The sequence below is a fragment of the Halichoeres trimaculatus genome, unplaced genomic scaffold, assembly GCF_033239565.1.
Source record: "Halichoeres trimaculatus isolate MK-OKI-2021-1 unplaced genomic scaffold, fHalTri1.1 fHalTri1_scaffold_13, whole genome shotgun sequence".
Lineage (NCBI taxonomy): Eukaryota > Metazoa > Chordata > Actinopteri > Labriformes > Labridae > Halichoeres > Halichoeres trimaculatus.
The window spans coordinates 35,234,590-35,258,035 of NW_027437191.1; the positions used below are offsets into that span (position 1 = coordinate 35,234,590).

The following is a 23,446-nucleotide window of genomic DNA, read 5'->3' on the forward strand; positions in this document are numbered from 1 at the left end:
GAGCTGGCGACTTTTTTTTGTTCCCAAAGTTGCGCTCGTATGAATCCAGAGGCTGGCGTGATTTTCTTTCCCATAAGGAGACTTAAAGAGGAGGAAAGTGCCTGAGGATTATCTCTGAGCTGGGGCTGGACGCCGTCGAGCTGAGGGGGTTTCTCCAGCGGGGACACAGAGGCATGTAGCGCAGGATTGAGGTGAGTTTGCAGAAAAGGAGAAAAACTCCGAGGACGCTGAATGCGCCTTTTCTGGCTTCCTGGCTGTGTGTGGAAATAACTGCTGGGAAAGAAAACTCCCAGAGAAAACTCTCAGTGTTCAGATGTAGGCCGAGTGGTTTGGCCACGTAGGGCAGAGAGGGGATCCTACATACCTCCATGGTGACCCCCCAGCTCCAGAAACACACAAACACATCCAAAAACCCTGATCTGCTCTTAAAGATGCAGACTCCTTAAAGGTGTAGTGTCTGAGGAAAGATCTGGAAACTCTCCTAACAAAGCAACACAGTCCAGATTCAGTGAGGTTTATTGAATCTATATTTCTACCCTGGGTCTGAGTGACCTCATGGAGCCCCCTGCAGGACCCCATTCAGGATCCAGCACCCATCCAGGTGTGACTCTCTGAGAGGTGACATTTTCCACCTTAAATAACAAGTATTAACTAAAAAACACACTGGCAGTGATTTCTGCAGCCATGCATTTGCAGTCACAGTGTGTGTTCAGTCAGTGTGCAGGTCTAACCCTCTGTCCAAGCTGGTCATGGTGACATTAACACATCCCTGCTGAGCTGTTTTCACACACTCGCCCTGCGTGTTGAACTCTGTGCATACATGTTTGTGTCAGAGTATGTTAAAGATGTGTCTGGACTCGCACCGTGGACTGCCTGCGTTACTGTACCAAAGGAAAGGGGGTGAGATCTGTAAAGGCAAATATAGCATAGCTGCAGGAGGCGTGGGCCATACACACACACACACACACACACACACACACACACACACACACACACACACACACACACACATCTGGCTGTCTTTATGGGCCCAAAGGCATGCTGTGTAAATTATATGGTGGCCTGGGAGTACACAGCACTTTGAAAAGAGCTGTGGAGGATTTAAAGGGACTGAAAGTCAGAGCCCTTCACCCTTCATCACCTCCTCATCAGCTCAGAAACTCTTCATCAGACCGTTACTGCCTGACAAAAGCCATTTTATTTCTTCTACATGTGACTCTTCCTTTTGAAACTGCATGTTTTAGCTGCCTCTCTGTGTTCCCATCGATATATTTACAGCTATGAAAGGTGTTTACACCACGAGCCTGCACGTTAAGGGAAAGTGGCCATTGTTTGTGCGCCCAGCGGACATCTGAGTCTGACGGCCGTTTAAAATGCCACGTGGGACGAACACACCTGTAATTTTGGTGGAGTGCTCTGCTGTGTGGTGCAGGTGGAGAGGAAGGGAAGAGAAGCTGTTGTTGTTGTTGTTGTTGTTGTTGTAGCAGTTTAAGCAAAGACGCAGCAGTCCCTGAAGCTCGTCCTGTGGTTATCTTGTTATTTCACGAGAAAGGCGGCGCAGTGAAGGCCAAAAGAAAAGGGTCAAGGTGTTGGTATCAGCTTTGAAACTTGAGTGATGCTGAGACATAACATTAAGTTTGCTGTAAGCAAAAATAGAGCCACTGGTTCAGAGTTCAAAATGTCTTGTATCATGTAATCGTGGTAATGCTTTTTAGGAATTTTGGTCTGCATTCATTTTAGGTTTGGATGATACTCTAAAGGAGACTGATGAGTGCTTTGGTCTGACCTATAGTCTGTATAAAACATGGACATAGTCTCCTGTCGTCACCCGTCTGTTTCTGAAACAGAAAATGAAGCAGATCGGCTATAGCGGCCATATTGGTAGTGGCAAGGGCTTCGCCTACAGCCATAGGGTGCCGGCCGTCATGTGACCCTGAGCTGTGCCTCTGATTGGGGGAGCTCATGATCTAAATATCCTCTGAGCAGCCGAGTTAGAAATAATTCACCCCCCGTACAGTGGGTGCTGTTAGTAAAATTAGTGACTCAGACAGGAGACGTTTTCTGAACCAGGCTGTAAAAAGGTTAATTTCTGCTTTGAAAACATCTTTTTTTTGTCTTGGTGTGTTTGTGACTTCCTGTACTTCCAGAGCCAGCCTCAAGCGAACACTAAGTAACAGCAGATTTTAGCACTTCAGCATCGTCTCATATTCTCAGACCAGAGGTTGCTGCTTGGTCTGACCCCAAGTCTGTGCATTGATATGTTAACCTATGACTACATGTGCAGCCTGTGGGCAGGCACATATGTGTATAAACACATGTATGAGCAAATAGGTCACTGATGTCAGTGAAGATATGTCGCTGCTTTTGACTTATTGATTTTCTTTTTTGATTTAGTTTTGTTGATTTTTGTTTTGTTTGTAGTTTGTCCTGTTTTGGGGGGGGGGGGGGGGGGGGGGGGGGGGGGGGGTACAGGGAGAACAAGGATGTGGGTTAAAAACAAAAACTGAGTTATCTCATCACTGATGTAGTATAAGGATGGACATTTCCGTTGTCTTCTGTGTGAATTCAGTGGAAAAGAATATAGCGAGCTAATAAAACATGAGCATGAGAAAAAAAAAAACAAATTAAAAAAAATCTTATGTCACCGTAAACTCTCGCTGGACTGTTGTGAGGTGAAATTATTGGGCCAGTGTGGGCAAACAGAGACGTAACTGTTTCTTTATATGTGTCTGATACCTGCTGACATTAAAACTATTATTTACTACAGCAGTGCTTGTGATGACCAAGAAGTTGAGTTGTCTTGTTTAAGACCAGAGCAGAAAGTGGTCCACGTAGGGGGCAGTGTGCAGTGAATGGGCGATGATGCGCTTCAGGATCCTGAGGAGGTAAACAAGAGGACTCTCACCATGAACACCTTTTTAAAGTTAGATTTTTGGACATTTCCTCCTTTATTGTTATTACATCTGTAGAAACAGAGGAAGTGGAGGAGCAGAGAGTTAAAGACACACTCAGCAACTCTGCTGCCGGTGCCTGGATTGCAGGACAGATGGCTTGTCTCTCTCAGAGATGGTTGAGGCCCAGTAGCTCTTCAAGTGGTTTCACATTTTTGCCCATTAACTCTCATTATTATGCTAATCTTATAGCTCAAACTGAAGCTAACACTCTTAGCATCTTTAAATGCTAACTCATGTTTTGTGTCAACAGGCAGGGGAGATGTTTACTCTAACTCCTTTCTGTGGATCGTAGCTTTAGCAGGTTTTGTGTGAGCTGGTTGTCTGCGGCACCGCTTTGGCTGTTCAGAAGTTATCACTGCTGTCATGATCTGACCAATCAGGATCGAGTACTGAGAACAGCGTGGTGATAACTCAGTGTAAACAAAGGAGTCATGAGGTGGTCACTCACTCAGGAGAAACCAGCTAATTTACTGTGACCAGTAAAGGTCTGTTGTTCAGTCTCATCATAATGTAGTTCTCTTTGATTGTCAGGCTGAAAATCTGACCAATCAAAGCCTACGTAGCTACCTGGGCTTGTGTATTCACCTGTGTGAGGTCACTGCTGTGTGTGTGTGTGTGTGTGTGTGTGTGTGTGTGTGTGTGTGTGTGTGTGTGTGTGTGTGTGTGAGCCCTGCAGAGGAGCTTTTGTCAGAGGATCCCTGGGTTGTGTAAGTGTTGTGCTCTGTGCAGGCGTCAGACAACAACAGAGCTGAGGGAGCGTGCTGCCACCTGCCCAGCTCTCCCACACGTCACCCTGGGCTCCTTCCAGGTGTGAAAGGTGAGCTGTCAATCACTGCTGGCTCCGCCCCCTTACAGTTTGGACGCTTCGTGCAGAGACGTGTGGCTTGTTTCTCCCTCCTGTTTGAGTCTTTAACCAAACAAAGTTCAGTTTGATCTCAGGTTTGAATGTGTGGATCTCCCTCTCACACTCGTTACACGTCAGGTTCAGGTGGACGTGTTTCATCTCTCGTGTCCTGGAAACTCTCTGCCCAGGATCCAGCTGTGAGAAAACACTTGGTGGCTTTATAGTGACTGAGCATGTGTGTGTGTGTGTGTGTGTGTGTGTGTGTGTGTGTGTGTGTGTGTGTGTGTGTGTGTGTGTGTGTGTGTGTGTGAGTGTGATGTGGTTCCCAGGATGAGGAGGAGGTGGAGGAGGTGGAGGAGGAAGGGGAGGGGGTCATGGAAAATGTGAACAGCCTGTGGTTTGGCTGGAAAAGCGGCGGCGGCCGACGACTGATGGTCCTCCGGTCGTGTTTGGTGATGTGGAGAGAGCGGCTGCTATCAGCCTCACTGTCCCTGTTACCTCACCCTTTCCCTCCATCCCTCCCTCAGCCTCACCCACCTCCTCCTCCTCCTCCTCCTCCTCCTCCTCCTCCTCCTCCTCTTCCTCCTCCTGACCGAGTGTACCAACATGATAAGAGCACGAGAAGCAGCTGGGTCACATTTCTTCTTCCTCGCTTATCTTATTTTCTCAGTCAGGTGCTGGGAATCACACACACACACACACACACACACACACACACAAACACACACACACACACACACACACACACACACACACACACACACACACACAGTGTCTCCAAACCCTCGTGGTCTCGGTGTCATCAATCTCCTGATTTCTCTGCAGCTCGATGACTGACACGTCGAGGATCTTTGGCGCCTTTGCTGCGACGCCCGACAGTAGATTTCTGGTGTTGTGTAGTTTTTTAGTCATTGTTAATCCTTCAGAGCAGGACAATCACTTACTGTGTTTTCATTTTAATACATGAGAAAAAGTGTGATTTAATATTAATATGAGTGCACCATGGCAGGCAGTGTCCCTTGTTTCCAGCAGTTTTTCCCCTCGTGGCTGTGATCAGCTGTCGCTCACAACCCCAGCGTCTGGAGGATAAAGATGGAGAGAGACAGTCGTGGTCTGGGAGGAAGTCGCTAAAAAGTTAGAAAAGTTTTTTAGACCTGAGTAAAAGTTTTGATCCTGAAACTAAACAACTGTCAAGCAGCAAAGACATTTAAAGTCACAGAGTTTGTTGTCTGAAGCTAACAGACCAAAAGGAGCGTCTGAAATATGCTAACAGAAACAAACCATACTGTAGATCCCTGACAGACTGTGATGGGAGCTGCACATGGATCAGGGACGGGTAACAAGAACTCGCTGTTGACCCTGTTATTCCAGTAACATCTTGCTTTTCGTGTACCTGTGTAAAACACCTGCTTTTAGTTACAAAACTAGAACTCACACAGCGTTTTTTATATGTCCCAGTTTGTTTTTGCCAAACTGAATAAACCAGGTTGGGAAATAATGAACGGGAGGCAGCTGCTACGGCAACTCTCTAGGAACATTACACCAAAAGCAAAAGCACAACAAACACAGAAGCGTCTGCTGCACCTGAGACGTGTCAGACAAGAAAAGCGACGTCTGTACGGACTTTGACAGAAACCATGAAGTTAGCGTGCAGTGACAGATATGTGCTGTTATACCTGTGAGAAACACCAGTTTAATGTTTAATGTGCTTAAAGCACGAGGAGCAAACAGCATCACGTCGTTAGCTAGCTAGCTCTGTTAGCACACGTCGTTGTGATGAAACCAGAGCAGAGCAGATTAGCATGCTAATAATCAAAATGCTAACTGGAGATAAACTCCTGCTAAGTTTGATCCAAAAGCTCTGAGAGTGGAAATGATGTATTTAAAGTCTGTAACTATGGCCTGAGAGGTCGGTGACTAACGGACCCTGTTTTTGTTTACGGGTGAAAAATAAATCTGTGATCACTCCTTCGTTAGGTGTTTTTTAAGTAATTAAATAAAGGGATTACTGTAAATTGCCAAATTTGATTTGGATGTATTTTAACAGCGATGAGTGGTCCAGTAATAAAGTCCAGGCTGTTTTTATTCTGATGGTTTTCAGAGAAAAAAACATGAGAACTTAGTTTGAATATAACTCTGAGCTCCTTATAATCAGAGTCAGAGCAGTTTGATTTGTCGTCATTATCTGGAGCAAAAATCTGATTTATTTGTCAGGAATAACATGAGCTGATCCAAACCTACACCAGGATAGGTACTGACACCAGTACTGGTTCTGATACTTAAACTGGTGTTAGACTTTTCTAAAATTATTATTATTATTACTTTTATAGATACCAACCCAGTTCCTTTAAAAGTAAGAAGTGCGATTCACTAAAAATCAAAGGTCCCATGTTTAGGTCCCTAAACTCATCCTTGTGACTGTGAGGGAGAGGAAGAGAGGCGATTTTCCATGCTGGACATGAACACATCATTACAAGGTTATATATTTAAGAATAAACATGTGAAATTGAAAAAAAAAAAATTGACAAATTGATATGTTTTATCACATGAACGCAAAAAATGATCTTTAAGTGGTACCGTTGAGAACCTATACCAAGGTGCCAGGTACCGGGCGTCAGTACCATGTCATCTCAAATTTGGAAGGCCTTCCTAAGACGTAGGACCAGTTTTTGAAGATGCTGGTTGATGCACTAATCCAGTTATCCTCCCAGTAACCAGCTGCATGGAGGTGAAGTATCATCTGACTTTGTTAGCTTAGCTTTGTTACCCAGCAGTCCCATGTGTTTGTTCCTGCACCTTAGGATTCAGTATCCACAATAAACCAGGACCCCTGACCCTTTAAATGTTGATTCTCTGTCTCTAAACAGCTTCTCTCAGGGAGCACCTGTAGTGATTGAGTTTCCTTGTATGTTACGGTGTCTCTGTCATCTGTCTGCAGCTATAACACAGCTCTAAACATGAGCTACAGCTGATGGTGGAGAGCTGCTGCTGCTGCTGCTGCTGCTGCTGCTCGGTGAAACAGACCTCAGGGTTATGTGCAGATGCTGACAGATGGCTGTTGTTGCAGTGGATGGTGTCAGGAGTCTGTGAAGGCTCTGTGCACGCTCAGAGGTTTGCATCAGGATTTAATGTCAGATTAACGTCTGCGAGGAAGTTTCTGAGCTACACCGTTTGACCAACACGATTCCTGACACTGAGGAGGTGACGAACATCAGGTCAGAGCCTCTTCTGCTGTCTGGACATCAGCTCAGTGTGAGTGTACAGACAGTGTGTGTGTGTGTGTGTGTGTGTGTGTGTGTGTCTCTGTCTCAGTAAAAGGAGCAGGGGGAGGCTGGAAAGTGAAGAAGCAGATGCGCCTGTTAGAGAAACACACACTGTCTGCAGCCTGGCTCCACCATCTGTTTGCAGCTGCTGGTGTTGGTGTGTGTGACAGATGGTGTGTGTGTGTGTATGTGTGTGTGTGTGTGTGTGTATGTGTGTATGTATAGTACATACAGTTTATTCTGGAGTGTATTATTAAGTTCATTCCTTCACAGAGAAAAACACAGGGACAAAGTTTAACTGTGTTTTTTTCTGTGAAGCATGAAGACACACGCTCACATTCCTCTCAGTCACACACACACACACACACACACACACACACACACACACACACACACACACACACACACACACACACACACACGACTGAAGTGTGAGGCGACAGACTGTCACTGTTCGTCCTGACAGAGGTTAACTCTTATTTCAGATATTCCTCGCCCGTGTTTGTGTCTCAGAGGACGGTTGGCGCTCAGATCAGTGTCTCTGTGCAGCTGGAGGATCCGGTCTGATCCAGGGTCCGGTCTGATCCAGGGTCCGGTCTGATCCAGGGTCCGGTCTGATCCAGGGTCCGGTCTGATCCAGGGTCTGGTCTGATCAGGGGTCAGCTCCCAGCAGCTGCTCCTCCTCAGACAGTTTCTCCGTGTGTCTGAGCCTCCACAGCAGTTTCCCTAAAACATATGAGAGCATGTCCTGCGTCAGCTCCAGGGTAAGCCTGTGGGGGAAAGAGGATCAAAGTCCTAAGGAGATTTTGGAAACATGAGCTAAATCTGTTCGTTTGGTAACAGATATTTCTGAACTGCTGTGTTAAACTGGGCTGGGAATGACACATTTCTCAGAGCGTGTGATGAAGGAGGCAGCTCCTCAGGAGCACACAGAGAGAAACGTGAACTTCAGACCTCTGTACGGACAGAAAACCCTCTGATCAGACACGAGAGGAAAAGGATAAAAAAACGCCACAAACAGCTGTTCCTGCATCTGAAACTAGAGCCGCAACTTTTCTTCCTTTGATTAAGAAAACTGAATATTTAACGACTTGTTTTAGACCAAGGGTCTTCAACCTGTGGCTCGGGGCCTCATGTGGCCCTTTGACTCCTCTGCAGTGGCTCCTTGAAGTTTTAAAAAAATATTATTGAAATAAAGAATTTTGATTTTTCTTACACAGGGTATTGATGATTAAAGACACTGACAATAAGAAATGTATGCCTTAACATTTTAAGGCATACATTTTTTATTACATACATAAATGTGCATCACATCTGTCAGTTAAGCTTTAATTTTTTCATTTTTCTCAAATTTTTTGAATTTCAATTTCTTGACATTTTTACGATTTTTTTAAGGATTTCATAAATTTGTAAATTTATGCAAATTTTAAAATTCTTCAAGTTTCTGCAAATTTTGCAAATAAAGACATCATAAAAAAACTGCAAATTTTGGTAATGTTAACAATTTTTGAAAATTAAATAAATTTTGAAAGTACAATTTTTTATTTTTCGTAAAATTTATGAAATTTCAAGTTTTTGATTTTTGTCCAAATTTGCAGATTTTTGAAAAATTTTGCAACTTATTGAAATTTCTTAAATTTTTTAAATTGATGAAATTTACACAAACATTTTTTGTTTATTTTTAAATATTTGCTTTTTTATCTAAACATTAAAAAATCTGAGACACCATGTGTTCGTTTTTATAAACAAAAGAAACTTTTGTCTACATGGTTATTTACTAGATTTTTCATGTGTTTATAATTCTATACTTTTTTTAGTCTTTATTGTGAAGATAAAGTAGATTTTTGTGGCTCCTGAATGACTTTAATCCAGGTGACCTGAGGCTAAATGGCTGACCCCTGTTTAAGACCTTTCTTCTCTGTTTACTACAAAAAATCCTCCTCTCATCTTTCCTGATGTCTCCTTTTCCACACGATGTGGAGCAAACTCTCCTCTCTGAGTCAAACCCTCTGGTTTCAGACCCCTCCTCGTGACCCCGGCCTGGTTTGGTCCCACAGACCTGGGTGTAAAAAGACGACGCGGGAGGAAGAGCAGCTCTGAGCTGTGAAGCACTTAACCCGTTTGTTTTGCTACAGCGCTCATGTGTAACAGGAGGAAGGGGAGGAGGAGGAGGAGGAGGAGGAGGTGTTGGTATTTCAGAGCGACGAGCAGCAGCGATCAGATTGATTGAGTTACACACGCTACACTTGCGTCCTCAGCTCTTGGCCGCCTGCGTCTAATGGTCTTAGCAGTAGGCGACAAAGTGCTGTTTTGTCCTCGCCATTGTTTGGCGGTGAATGGAGAGAAGTGATGGACGGCGCTGCTGCTGAGAGATGGAGCACGGCAGCAGACCAGCAGCTGAAACCCTAAATTTAAAGAGTTCAGTCTGTTTTAACCAAACTAGATAAAAATAAACCGAACCCAGGTCCCTTTAGTTCCTGTGTACGACCCATATCTGAGCGCCTGAATGCATCACCCAGGCTGTGGTTTTGATGGTGGCGCTGCCAGGCCCTCCGTGGTGTTTGTCACAGCTTGTTTTGGTTTGTTACGATGCTCAGATGGTCTCTGAGAGCTGGATCCACACCTGAGAGGGCGGAGGGAAAACACCACCTCCTGTGGGGGAAACCTGTGTCAACACCGCCTTAAACAGCGTTTATTCCCTTCTTTTGTCAGCTGTTAACACAAACCACTGTGAGCTCAAACTGCCCCCACTCACACTGCTCCCCCATTCACAGCACATCACACACTTTACTGCAGTAAAAACCCTCCCTTTTCCAACCATCCACAACACTTCAACACTTCAAAAACTGCAATCCAAGCAAGTGTTCATGTCTTATTGTCAATAAAAATAGACCTGTTTGACTTTTTATGAGCCACATTCTTTTGACGAGTCTTGGTTTTATTTTAAGATACCAAAAGAAAACATGGCACCTGAATTAATCGATGAATTGATTTACTTCTCCCACCCCCCTTATTATGTAAGTTTAATTTTGAAGTCACAATCAAAATTTGAGGAGTTGGGGTCAAAAAGTAGGGATTTTGTCAATAACGATGCCCTTATTGATTCGTGTTGTGAATTTTCTTGGTGCAAAAAGTGTCTTTACAGATTTTCTGTGTCAACAACATTTAACTGAGTTTATACAGTAAGTGAATAAAATGTAGTTGGTCCCTGAGTCTGGATATTTCTGGGCGTAATTAAACAGAAACAGGTAAAAATTTCACACAATGTGACGTTGATGTGCTGTGTTGTGATATATTAATAATTGAAGTAGGCCATCTAGTGTCTCAAAGTGGTTATAGCAATGGTTTAAGTTGTTTGGAACCTTTCCGTAGTTATGAAGTCAGCCATTAGCCTTTCATTAGCCTGTTAGCTTTTAGCATTTGAAATTCTCAGTATTTTTTACAAAGAGTTGATGTGATATGTTTCTGTGATGAAAGTTGAAATTCTATTCTGAAGCTGAAGTTATACTGATTTTTGCCAACTGCTAGCATATCAATGCAGTTTCCCATCTACGTTAGCATCAAGCTAGCTCTATTTTGTTATTTTGGTAAATAAGGTGATTTATACCGTGTTGAATGTGCTGAATATGAATCTCCTGAGAGAGAGTGATGAACATTTCTTTATGAAGTCAGTTCTTCAGGAAAACTTCAAGCTGAAAATCCTGAATCAGAGTTTTCTTGGGAAACGTTAGCTAACTGCTAAGCTAAGCTAGCTGCAGCAGACTAGTCGACGTAAGGCCCGGCGGCTCCGGCACAATGTAAAGAATTGATAAGGGAATCATTAAGCACAAAGGCTAACGATATCCATGGATTGAAACATTTCTTTTCGATTCCCATCTCTATCAAAAATTTAGTTTTAGTTTTTCTGCTGTGTCTCAGGATTTTGGCCGAGCGTGCTCAGATGTAAATCTAATAAAAAATGAACCAGATTCACCAACAGTAGTTTAACCCCACCCTAACTTTAAACTTAGATCTTTAACTGAAGATCAAACATACCCACAGATGGCCTGAAGGGGGAGCTATGATAAGATTATGAGGTAGGGGCATGCTAAAAAAAACATTGTAGATGATGTGCTAATCTTAATGTATTAAATGAAGTTTAGCTAACTAACTACACAAACCACAGCATCATCAGCGTAATGGGTCAGCGGTGGGGTGTGAGAGCATCCAGCAGCTGTTTTCAGCTCAAAGTTAGCACGTCAGGCTGAACCTTTCTCTTCTATTTTCCTCCTGTTTACCCAGCCTGCCTCAGATTTACCTTGACTGATTCATAAATGTGTCTGAATAGCAGTGGTGGAGTAGTAATCCCGTGGTTTAGATTAAATCACGCTCAGAAAAATATTTCTCTGTTTTTTACCCTTCGCCACAGGAGTGAAGGGGAATAAAGAGAAAACAACAAAAGCTGGTTTCATATATTTTTAGGCTGTGCCTGCTTCCCTGAAAAGGAAAAACAACCTCTTCCCTCAGTTTTCCCTCTCGTTTTTTTCCCAGCCACAAAATTACAACGTGCAAATTCATAAACGTATCTGCTGTTTTTGCACGCTGGAAATAAACAGGCGGGTCAGGAGAGAGCTTACGCGGTGTTGAAGCAGCGTTTTTTATTTATTTGTGTGAAGGGGCTGGGTTGGCTCCCGGGCCATTGTCTGTCTGTGTGCTGGGTTTTACTGAACCGCGCTGATTGCTGGTTTGGAGCGGCTCTAACTGCCGTCTGCTCCTCTGGCTAACCTCGGAGGAACCTGGTGGGCGTGTTTGTGATTCTGTGTGTTTGTGGTGTGCTCTGTTCATGCATGTCTATGTTTGTACACTACACAGTGAAAGTATGTTTGTCTTTGTGTGCGTATCTGTGGACATGCTGACAGCCATCTTACGGGAGGCCTGTGTGGGAATTTCTTCCTCAGAGAAGTTTTGGGCCGTTTACTGTGGTACCACTTCCCCTACACCCAGACCGGTCGGGTCGCTGAGGGGGGGCTGGGGTCCAGATTTAGACTGGGGTCACAGTGGACACTTCCTTATTTCATTAATTATTTACTTTACTCAGGGGACGACTTGTTTTCTAAAGTTAAACGTTTTTTTTATCCAGTTCCACGTTAAGAGCCAATCAGATGTAGGGAAGATAAATCAGACCAATCACTGCCAGTTCTCCATCAGCTGATTGGTTATCGACACAGTAAACAGAGATTTAAAGTGACACTGCTCCATATTTTAAGTTAAAATTATGTTTTATAACTGTTTGTCGTCAACTTCATCACAGCTAGCGTTAGCCAGGAAGGAAGAGCACCTTCAAGATATAAAGCAACTTTCAAACTGAAGCAACAGATTTGCTAACCCTTTAGCCGTCATTAAATTACATCAAATATATTCTATTTTGTTCATACTTTACACAAAACAACAGGACAGTTAATCCTAGTACTGAAAATAAAAAGGGCTTACATTAGCTCATACATGGATAAAGGCTAATACAGCGTTTGATAGTTTCTAAAGCTGAATGCTAATGCTAACTTTTGAAAATCAAAACAACTGAAAAGTTCAAAATACTGGGACATGAGAAAATCTTTAATAAGTTAGGAAAAACAAGTTAAAACATAATCTTGAAAGCTTGTAAGCAAGCTACTATTTAGCTAAAATTAAGCTAGGATGTAGTTTCACAGCAAAGTTACTTTTTGGCAGTTTTACCATAATCATTCCCTAGCTTTTGTTGACGTTAGCTTGAATGTTGCTAAAGGCTTATGTAGCTTTTAATAGCTCAGCACAAGACAAAAAAACAAGGCACAGCCTGACAGAAAGATTGGAAAGAAATTATGGTTTGATCTAGTTTTTCGGTAAGAGCTTTGCCCTTAGCTAGTATCAAAGTTAGCTAGAAAAGGCTACAAAGAAGCTGAATGCTAATGCTACTTTATGATAAACATAATCAAAAATGTAAACTGGTAATTTAAAATACTTTGAGAAATAAAAATATACCAAGTTCAAATACAGCAGCTCATAAGTCAGCTAGTTATGAGCTAGCATAAAATTTAGTTGCAAATTAGTTGAAATCTATTTTTGTGAGTTAAACTTTAAAAGAGGGAAGTGATGGATCGTCAACTGAAAACTAGAGATACTTGGAAAATGTGGCTTGTGGCTAATGCTAGCCTCTTCTTAGCTCATGTTAGCATTTATTAGAAAGCGGCTGAAGGCTAGCTGTCTTCTGACTGAAGCTGTTTTTTCCAGCTAGCTGGAAATCAGATATATTGTTTTGTTTTAAAAATGGTTGGTTTCCATCCCTCACTCTGATATTTTCACTATATATTCTCAGTTGATGATAAACAGAGAGTTGATGTTTGGATTTGAAGAATTAGCTTCCTGTGCAGCTCAGATTTACCTGCTGCGTGTGTTTGCAGGAACACCTTTATATAAAAATCTCTCCAGCTGGATGATGGCACACGTAGAGTGAGCTGTGTCAGGAGGAGTCATGCGTGGGGAATGTGCTCTGGCTCTGATCGGGGCACGGCTGCTTCAAAAACAAGAGCGAAGCCGGAGTGATTCAACCTGTGGCAAACAACACGGCTCAACTCCACTCAGCAGTTTGTAGCTTCTTCCTCCCCCTCTTCCCGGCGTCTTTCTCTCCTGCTCACACACACACACACGCACACTCTCACACGCACACACACACATGTACACACACACACTCTTTTCTTCCTTGTGATGCATACTTGTGTCAGGTGTGCTCTGTTTTTCCAGTCAGAGCAGAGAGGAATGTGGGCTGGGGTCCAGCAGCACATTGCCCAGAGCTTGGGACAAGAAGCAACACATCCACACATCCCTGCTCCTCCTCCTCTTCCTCCCCCTCTCTGCTCCTCCCCCACTCCTCTCCTCCCCCCTCCTGATCACTGGAGCATTGTTGTGCTGTGTTTTGGTCCCTGGATTTCTTTTTTCTCCCGTCCATGCTTCTCATTTTGAAACTTTGCAAACTCTGCATTTCTTCTCCTCACAGTAACAGTTATTCTTGTGTGTGTGTGTGTGTGTGTGTGTGTGTGTGTGTGTGTTGCTGTTTTATGGAGCGGTGTGGAGAGTATTTTTGGTTTTGTTCTGGTTCCTGTCTGACGAGGATTCATAGAAGCCACCACCCTTTGTTGTTAGCCGCTGTTAGCCACTATTAGCCGTTAGCTGTTAGCCGTCTGTATGAATTAAAGCTGTCATAAAGATCCTTATGACTACATTTCTCATGTTTGAGCTGCGTTTCAATCTTTTTTCCCTAAGTTTGACTCTTTAAATGACACACACACTTTCTGTTTCCTGATCACAGTCATGGAAACACTGATAGCTAACTTTTCAAAGCGCTCTCTGAAACTTTTCAAAGTGCTCTCTGAAACTTTCCTCCAACTTGTGTGTGAGCAGCATGTGTGCGTTCGTCTGTTTCATCCTGAGCTGCAGTAATTAACAGATTTACAAGTTTCTTGATGACGACAAAGTGTCTGTTTTGTGGCAGCAGCTGGTATAAAAAGTGTGTCCTTGTTAGCCACATGTGTGTGATCTCACACACTCTGACCCTGTTCACGACAGTGTGTGGCACTGTGCAGAGACGGGTTTGTGATGGTGGGGGGTATAAAGGAAAGGAAAGCCTCCCACTCAGGCAGATATGAGGCCTAGCAGCTCCATCAGCTCCTCAGAGCCAGCTGCTGGTTCAGATGGACGTCTGCGCTCCAAACTGTTTGACGTCTCTTCATCCTCTGTCTCCTCGCTCTGCCTGACGCTGCGCCTGACGCTGGGCCTGACGCTGGGCCTGACGCTGGGCCTGACGCTGGGCCTGACGCTGGGCCTGATGCTGCGCCTGACGCTGGGCCTGATGCTGCGCCTGACGCTGGGCCTGACGCTGGGCCTGACGCTGGGCCTGACGCTGGGCCTGACGCTGCGCCTGACGCTGGGCCTGACGCTGGGCCTGACGCTGGGCCTGACGCTGGGCCTGACGCTGGGCCTGACGCTGGGCAGGCCTGACGCTGGGCCTGACGCTGGGCCTGACGCTGGGCCTGACGCTGGGCTTGACGCTGGGCCTCACGGCGCTGTGCGAGCACAGCTGCTTTCACTGTGGGATGAAGCTGTTTGTTACTGAGGGATTCAGGGTCTGACAGCGTCATGGTACCAGCTGCTGATGATGTTTGCTGCTTGGACCAACAGGTTTTTGGTTTGAGAGGAGTTTGCCTGCTGTCTGACACTCGTCTCTTTCTCTCTCCCTGCAGCTCCCGTTCTTCCTCCCTCCTCTCCTCCTCATCCTCCTCCTCCTCCTCTCAGGACATCCTCGGGAATGGGCCAGCGCCTCGCCAGGGTGCATCTTTCCACCCGGTGGTGCGGCCGGCGTCGTGCGAGAGTGAGGAGGGCAGCGGCCAGGTCGTAGAGCCCGCCCGCCCCCCTTTGTCTCTCCGCTTGCTTGGACTTTGACTTCTCGCCCTTTGACCCCGCCGCGACCTCCAGCCAGACATGCCCTTCCGGCTGAAGCTGCGGCGCACACGGCGCTACAACGTCCTGAGCAAGAACTACTTTGTGACGAGGATCCGCCTGCTGGACAGCAACGTGATTGAATGCACTTTGTCGGTGGAGAGCACGGGACAGGAATGTCTGGAGGCCGTGGCCCAAAGGCTGGAGCTGCGAGAGGTGAGGACCAGGGACCCTGCTCCTGTCTGACCCAGGGTTTCTTTTCTCACATTTATTAACTTCTTTGAAATTTCTCCACCTTAACCTCCTAAGACCCAGCGTCCACATATGTGGACATTACATTTCTGCCTCTCAGGCTCATGATACTTCATATTTTTATACTTTGACCTTTCAGACACATTACGGGACACTGCCCACATCATCTTTTGAGGAGATCACAACATTACACCCATTTTAGTGAAGAAAACAACATATTTAGCTACAATGACACCACAAACATACTCATTATAAAGAACTTATAACACAAATAATCAAACCTCTCGTAGAAGTTTGGTAATTGTACTTATTAGGTCTTACTAATCCAAAATAGCAAGGTAAATTAAAAAGTCCAGACCAGACAGAAGCTCGGGTTTTAAGAGGTTAAATATCACAACATAACAGAAGTCTTAAAACTGTGTATTCAGTAGAAGATCAATGTTACATTAATTATGTAGTTTCTCATGTACTGTGTGACTGTGACATAAATTTAAGCTATTTCAAACTGTATATTGAATAAAAATGGGGTTATCTAATGAGGAAAAGTGTCACTGTAAAATTATATCAGTCACATCAACAAATTTTGTCTGGATTTTTAATATTTGCTGTGAACTTTTGTGCTTTTAAAAAAACAAAAGTAACATAAAAAGTCCAGATTCTCTTTTTCTATGCAATATTCACTGAAAAAAGCAAAATAAATCTAATTTTACACTTTTTCTTTAAAATCACACACTCAGCAGAAATCAGAAAATAATAACCTGCTAAAACTTTCTGAGTGTGACTGCCCTGCTACACTCAGTGTGTGTGTGTGTGTGTGCGTGTGTGTGTGTGTGTGTGTGTGTTAATTGCCACGCGTCCCCCTCCCCGTGCCTTGGCCTGCCCTCTGTGGTCCGTCTCCTGTGGGGTCGTTGTCCGTCTCTAACGAAGCGTGGCTACCTCTGTCCTCTTCTCTCTGCACAGAAACAGATACAGCTCATCCTCCTCTCCTACTCCTCCCTCCTCCTCCTTTCTCCTTTCTCTCCGTTTGTCTCTGTGGCTCCTCCTCCCTCCTCTGCGCCTCCACCTGCTCCAGGTTTTATTACTTGTAAAGTTGAGTTTTTATCCTGAGAGGCTGATGGAGGGAAAGCGTCTGCTCTGCTGACGGCTGGTGGAGTTTGATGGATCTGTGAACGGAGGCGACGCAGTGTGTGTGTGTGTGTGTGTGTGTGTGTGTGTGTGTGTGTGTGGTGCTGTCACACAGTGTTGTGGTATTTGCCGGGTGTCAGTGATGTTATAAATAAGTTGTTGTGACGCCTCCACTACAGCCACCGTCTGCTCCTCCATGCATGTGAACTCACCTGTGTGTGTGTGTGTGTGTGTGTGTGTGTGTGTGTGTGTGTGTGTGTGTGTGTGTGTGTGTGTTATTTCCACCAGGTTTTAATCTTTCCTGCTCTACCTGAAGCCTGTATGTGTGTGTGTGTGTGTGCGCGTGTGTGTGCCTGTGCAGCTGTATGACTTTTATGACTTTTTTCAGTCGAGTAGATCAGGGAGGATCAAACAGGTGTGCTCACATCTTTGTGATACCTTGAGCTCACACACTCACACACACACTCACACACACTCACACACACACACTCACTCACACACACTCTGTTGCTTTTACTGAAGAGTGAGGGAAGTCTGTAACACTAAAGGGACTCAGGCTGTACCTTTAAAGTTTGAAAACTTCAGATTTTTCTTCTTTAAGCTCAGAAAACACTTTGATCCCTTATAGAGGGACCTCCACCCTGTGAAGCATCAACTTCACATGAAGGTGTCAAAGATTTGATAAACCTTAAACCTTTTTCTTTGACTACGTCATCTCATGAACGCTGAGGCCTGTGTCACAGCTCGGTGCAGCCCCTCAATCAATAAATAAGCCGAGGTGCTTCCCCTGAAATGCACCTCCTCCCAAACGTACCTGAGCCCTGTGATTGGTCAGCATCTTTTTTCTTTACTCAGCTCTGGACTCACATTAACACCTCCTCTGGTCTCTCCTTCCTGCTCCTCTCTGCATGATGAACAGACACATGTATAAACCTGACTTTAATATGAAATACAGCAAACAGAAACACATCAGGACAGGAAACAGCTGATCTGACCGTCAAACACCAGAGAAACTGTTTTTCTTTGTGTCTTTCTGATGAACTCTGAATAATCATCTAACGATCAGCGTTTCTTTCCTCAGATCACCTCAGATGTCCTTTGTTTCCTCTCTCCTTCCTCTCTGCTCTGTGTACCTGACTCACCCTCCTTCTTCTCCCTCCGTCTTCAGACCCATTACTTTGGGCTGTGGTTCCAGGGAAAGACCCAGACCCCCGCCCAGCGCTGGGTGGAGCTGGAGAAACCCCTGAAGAAGCAGCTGGACAAGTTCGGCAACGAGCCGCTGCTTTTCTTTGGAGTCATGTTCTACGTCCCCAACGTGTCCAGGCTGGAGCAGGAGGCCACCAGGTAAATACTCCACCTTACACCACCTTACACCACCATACACCACCATACACCACCATACACCACCTTACACCACCAGGTAAACACTCCACACAACACCACCTTACACCAACATACACCACCATACACCACCATACACCACCATACACCAACTTACACCACCTTACACCACCTTACACCACCAGGTAAACACTCCACACAACACCACCTTACAACACCTTTCAACACCATGCCCCACCATGCACCACCCAACACCACATTACACCACCAGGTAAACACTCCACACAACACCACCTTACAACACCATGCACCACCTTACACCACCTTACACCACCTTACAATACCAGGTAAACACTACAAACACAACACCACCTTACAACACCAGGTTAACACACCATCCAACACCACCTTACACCACCAGGTACACACACCACCCAACACCACCTTACAACACCTTACACCACCTTACACCACCATGCACCACTTACACCACCATAAACCGCCTTACACCACCATGCACCACCTAACACCACCTTACACCACTTACACCACCATGCAACACCTAACACCACCTTACACCACCAGGTAAACACACCACCCAACACCACCTTACAACACCTTACACCACACAACACCACCTTACACTACCTTACAACACCTACCACCACACAACACCACCTTACACCACCTTACACCACCAGATAAACACACCACCTTACACCACCATACACCACCTTACACCACCATACACCACGGACAGTCAGACCCCACTGTGTTTTAGATATAATACAGCAGCATCAGTGGAGTCTTTGAAGTCATGACTGGACCCTGATCCTGGTCCAAGGCAGCTCTTGAGCCTGAGGGGTCAGGCTGGCTCCAAATCTGAGTGATAGTCTGTGGGCCCACTTAGTGTTTTTAGCAGTTTTTGAGCCTTTTTAAGTTTTTTTTTCTCTTGATTCCAGTTATTTATTTCTCTATACACACCTGGTCACACAGCTCTGACCTGATTGGCTGCTTATGTGGAGGTTTAGGGAAATCTCTTCTGTCATTGGTTGAATAAAAACAGAGATCAAAGCTCAACAGGTGGATGACTACCTGAGGTGTACGTGTCATCAACCTTAAACCAGACTCTGAGCGTGTGTGTGTGTGTGTGTGTGTGTGTGTGTGTGTGTGTGTGTGTGTGAGTGTGTGTGTGTCTGTGTGTGTTACAGAGAGAAAGAGTGTGAATGAACACGTTAGCTTGCTGTGAAGAGGGCACCCAGGGGTCAGCTCGTAGTGGACAGTCTGCCGTCTCAGATTCCTCACACACACACACACACACACACACACACACACACACACACACACACACACACACACACACACACACACACACACACACACACTCCAGGTCTGCTTCACACTGAGTCAATGAATCTGCGGCTTCTGCTCGGCTGGACGTGGGAGGTCGATCGCAGGTCACAGCTCGATGTTTTTCATGGTGGGGTTAGTTTTAAGGTGTGTGTGTGTGTGTGTGTGTGTGTGTGTGTGTGTGTGTGTGTGTGTGTGTGTGTGTGTGTGTGTGTGTGTGTGTGTGTGTGTGTGTGTGTGTGTGATGGTTATAACAGAGCCTGAGGGGTGATTTCAGGAACAGTGTTTCCTCTTTTCCTCTCTCTCTCTGACCGTCCCTGTACACAGCGTCTCCCCCTCGCCTCCATCAGGAGCGTCCCTCCTTTTTACCCCCCTCTCCTCCTCCTCTCCTCTCCTCTCCTCCCCCCTCCCTCCTTTCTTCCTCTCCCCCTCTGCTTCAGTCAGGAATGTTGGCACAGCCGTCCAGCGTAGGAGGCGGACCACACATTCCTCTAAAGAGAGGAGCTGGGGGTAAAGGGGAGACGGGGGAGACGGGGGAGGGGGGGCTGGTTTACAAAACAGGCACACACACACACACTCTCACCTCACACACCTCACACACTCCCCCCAGGAATCCTCTGAGCAGCCAGCTGCAGCTCTGTCAGAGTTAGTCACAATACGGCACATTGTAGGAACATACACGCGCCCCAGGCCGCTCCTCTGAGGCTCCGCCCCCTTTCTCTGCACGTCGAGCTGAACACACATTTCATCATGAAGACCCAGACTCACTTTTCTGTTTGAACGTACGGAGTTCAACTGACGTGTCACAGCAAAGTAAGGGGCTTAACTCTAATTTAACATATGTATGAAAACATGAACCAATAATGGTGTTTATCATTAGTGTGTGAACTTGTTACTAAATCACCCACTGAGATTAAAAACAGATTTAAAGTGATAACAAAAATAAAAATGAGTGTAACTTGTTTCCAAAAAGCTCAAAGTATGATGATGGACTGCGCCTCCTCTGAGGAGCAGAGGAGCAGAGGAGCAGAGGAGTTGTGTGTTTGAAGCTCGGTCTCTGACTGATGTGTAACCTGATCCTCCCTCTGTTTCTCTTCCTGTCTGTCCATTCATCTGTTTCTCCTCATGCAGCTGTGAAAATCATCCAGAGCCTGAACTCTGTGTGTGTGTGTGTGTGTGTGTGTGTGTGTGTGTGTGTGTGTGTGTGTGCACATATTGCCTACATACTCACACCAATAATCCAATTATAAAGTCATTAAGTTGGTAAAGACAGAGAGTCGGGCTGAACTGAAGAAAGAGAGAAAGTTTGTCTCAGAGTTTGTCAGAAACAGAAACGCTCAGGGTTTCTGCTCGTTGCTCTGAGTTTTTCAGAAACAGCTTCCTGTGATCAGTGTTTACACTTCTACACTACTCTGTTATAGCTGTGTGTGTTCACGGGTGGATCACTGAATCTCTAATCTGTCAGATTGTTGTTGATACGATGTCTTTTCTTTACGGTAGCCTGCTAAACTAGCCCAAAGCTAACTAACCCAATGCCTGCATCCTAAAAAATATACATGACTAGGGTAACAAAGGGGGAATATTTCCAGGAGAATTTCAGCTCAGGAATATTGGATTTCTAGTTTTTTTGCTCTCCCCTTAATTTTTTTTCTTTAATTGTTTTATTTTTTTACTCTTTATAGTTTTTGTTGTTCTGTGAAAGAAACCATTAAAGTTCTGCAATTCTAAAAAACAATTGGTGTCAGGGATGGGAATGGATACGATTTTGTCAATATCGATTCCCTTATCACTTCCTGTTGTGAATTTTCTTTGTACAAAAAGTATCTTTACAGGTTTTCTGTGTCAACAACATGTAATTGAGTTTATACTGTAAGTGAATAAAATGTAACTGGTCCCTGAGTCTGGATATTTCTGGGCATAATTAAACAGAAACAGGTCAAAATTTCACACAATGTGACGTTGATGTTCTGTGTTGTTATATATTAATAATTCAAGTAGGCCATCTAGTGTCTCAAAGTGGTTATAGCAATGGTTTAAGTTGTTTGGAACCTTTCCGTCAGCCATTAGCCTTTCATTAGCCTGTTAGCTTTTAGCATTTGAAATTCTCAGTATTTTTTACAAAGAGTTGATGTGATATGTTTCTGTGATGAAAGCTGAAATTTTATTCTGAAGCTGAAGTTATACTGATGTATGCTAACTGCTAGCATATCAATGCAGTTTCCCATATACGTTAGCATCAAGCTGCTCTATTTTGTTATTTTGGTGAATAAGGTGATTTATACCATGTTGAATGTACTGAATATGAATCTCCTGAGAGAGAGTGATGAACATTTCTTTATGAAGTCAGTTCTTCAGGAAAACTGCAAGCTGAAAATCCTGAATCAGAGTTTTCTTGGGAAACGTTAGCTAACTGCTAAGCTAAGATAGCTGCAGCAGACTAGTCGACGTAAGGCCCGGCGGCTCCAGCACAATGTAAAGAATTGATAAGGGAATTGTTAAACACAAAGGCTAACAATATCGATGGATTGAAACATTTCTTATTGATTCTCAACAGGAACTGGTTTTTGGTTCGCCTCTTTAATTGGTGTCATTTATAAATATTTTTAACCTAAACATATTAACGTGTGTGTTTGCAAAGGACAAATATTTATGTTATATTATATATATATTATATGTTATATTTATGACGGACTGAGGGAAAATTCCCTAAAAGTTCATTTATAATGTCATTAATAAAGACCTGTATGTCTGCTGACAACAAATCAAGATGTTTCATATTTATACATGTTTATGACATGATAAATGCAGTTTATGAAAGTTAATGAAACTCCTGTTAATTTCCAATGAAAAGTTTCAAACTAAGCCTATATTTAACTTCCTTACTTTGGATCTTGTTTTTGAGGAACATGTAAGGGGACGCTCTTCCTCTGGGAACCGTCTTCGCTCTGAAGCTTTGGTGCCAAAGCAGAATCTGAAGAGGACATTTTTAGCCTGAACTGTCCTTTAGTTGGAGATTTAAGGCTATAACTCAGACAAACACTCACATTACTGCTGCTGCTGCTGCTTTTACAAAGTGGACAAAGTGTGTGTGTGTGTGTGTTAGTGTGGATCATCTCCTGTGTTTGATCGCTCACCTGTTTTTTCACCTCTCATTTTTCTAAGTCACCAGTTCATCGAGTGAATTTCCCTAAACACACGTCTCTGTCTGAAAATCAGGTCTTTGAACATTTTCTGATTTAAATGACGACAAAAGAGAGGAAGTGAAGAACTCTGTGGCTAACACACACACACACACTCTCTCTCTCACACACACACACACACACACACACACACACAGTTGCACTCTGTTGCCCACAGCCCCCCAACACAAGCTGTCTGCACCCACCCAGGGCTGTGGGGGTGATCGGGGTCATACCACTGCAGAGGTGGAGGGGGTGGAAGCATATGTACACACACACACACACACACACACACACACACACACACACACACACACACACACACACACACAGCCATGCATGCAGCACATATGCTCCCAGCCTCACTGTCCGACTGTTGGACATCTGGCAGCGCGTCTGCAGCGGGTCTGAACATGCGTGGGCATATGAAAGGCTCTTTGTGTGTGTGTGTCTGTGTGTGTCTGCTCAGAGCGCCAGCAGAGCGCTCGCTGCGGCGTGCTGGAAGTCACAAGTCGCCGTGTGAGGAAACCTTTGCCTCTGGTCTGTGTGTGTGTTCACCTGTTACTGCAGCACAGAGACGACAGTCTGACATGAACACAGTGTGAGAGAGGACGTGTGTGTGGACGTGTGTGTGGACGTGTGTGTGCGCACTTCAGACAGTGAACTTATCACAGGATCATCACATGTTTC

General features: G+C 44.7%; 1 protein-coding gene across 1 annotated transcript in view; it reads left to right on the top strand.

Annotated features, from left to right (window-relative positions):
- Positions 1 to 49: 49 nt before the first annotated feature.
- The window catches only part of LOC141801773 (tyrosine-protein phosphatase non-receptor type 14-like), a 43,705-nt gene continuing 20,308 nt past the window's right edge, over positions 50 to 23,446 (top strand). The window contains exons 1-3 of the mRNA XM_074685032.1: positions 50 to 191; positions 15,314 to 15,725; positions 18,055 to 18,230. Of these exons, the coding sequence (XP_074541133.1) occupies positions 15,552 to 15,725; positions 18,055 to 18,230 (350 nt within the window). The 5' untranslated portion in view covers positions 50 to 191; positions 15,314 to 15,551. The remainder of the gene's footprint in view (positions 192 to 15,313; positions 15,726 to 18,054; positions 18,231 to 23,446) is intronic.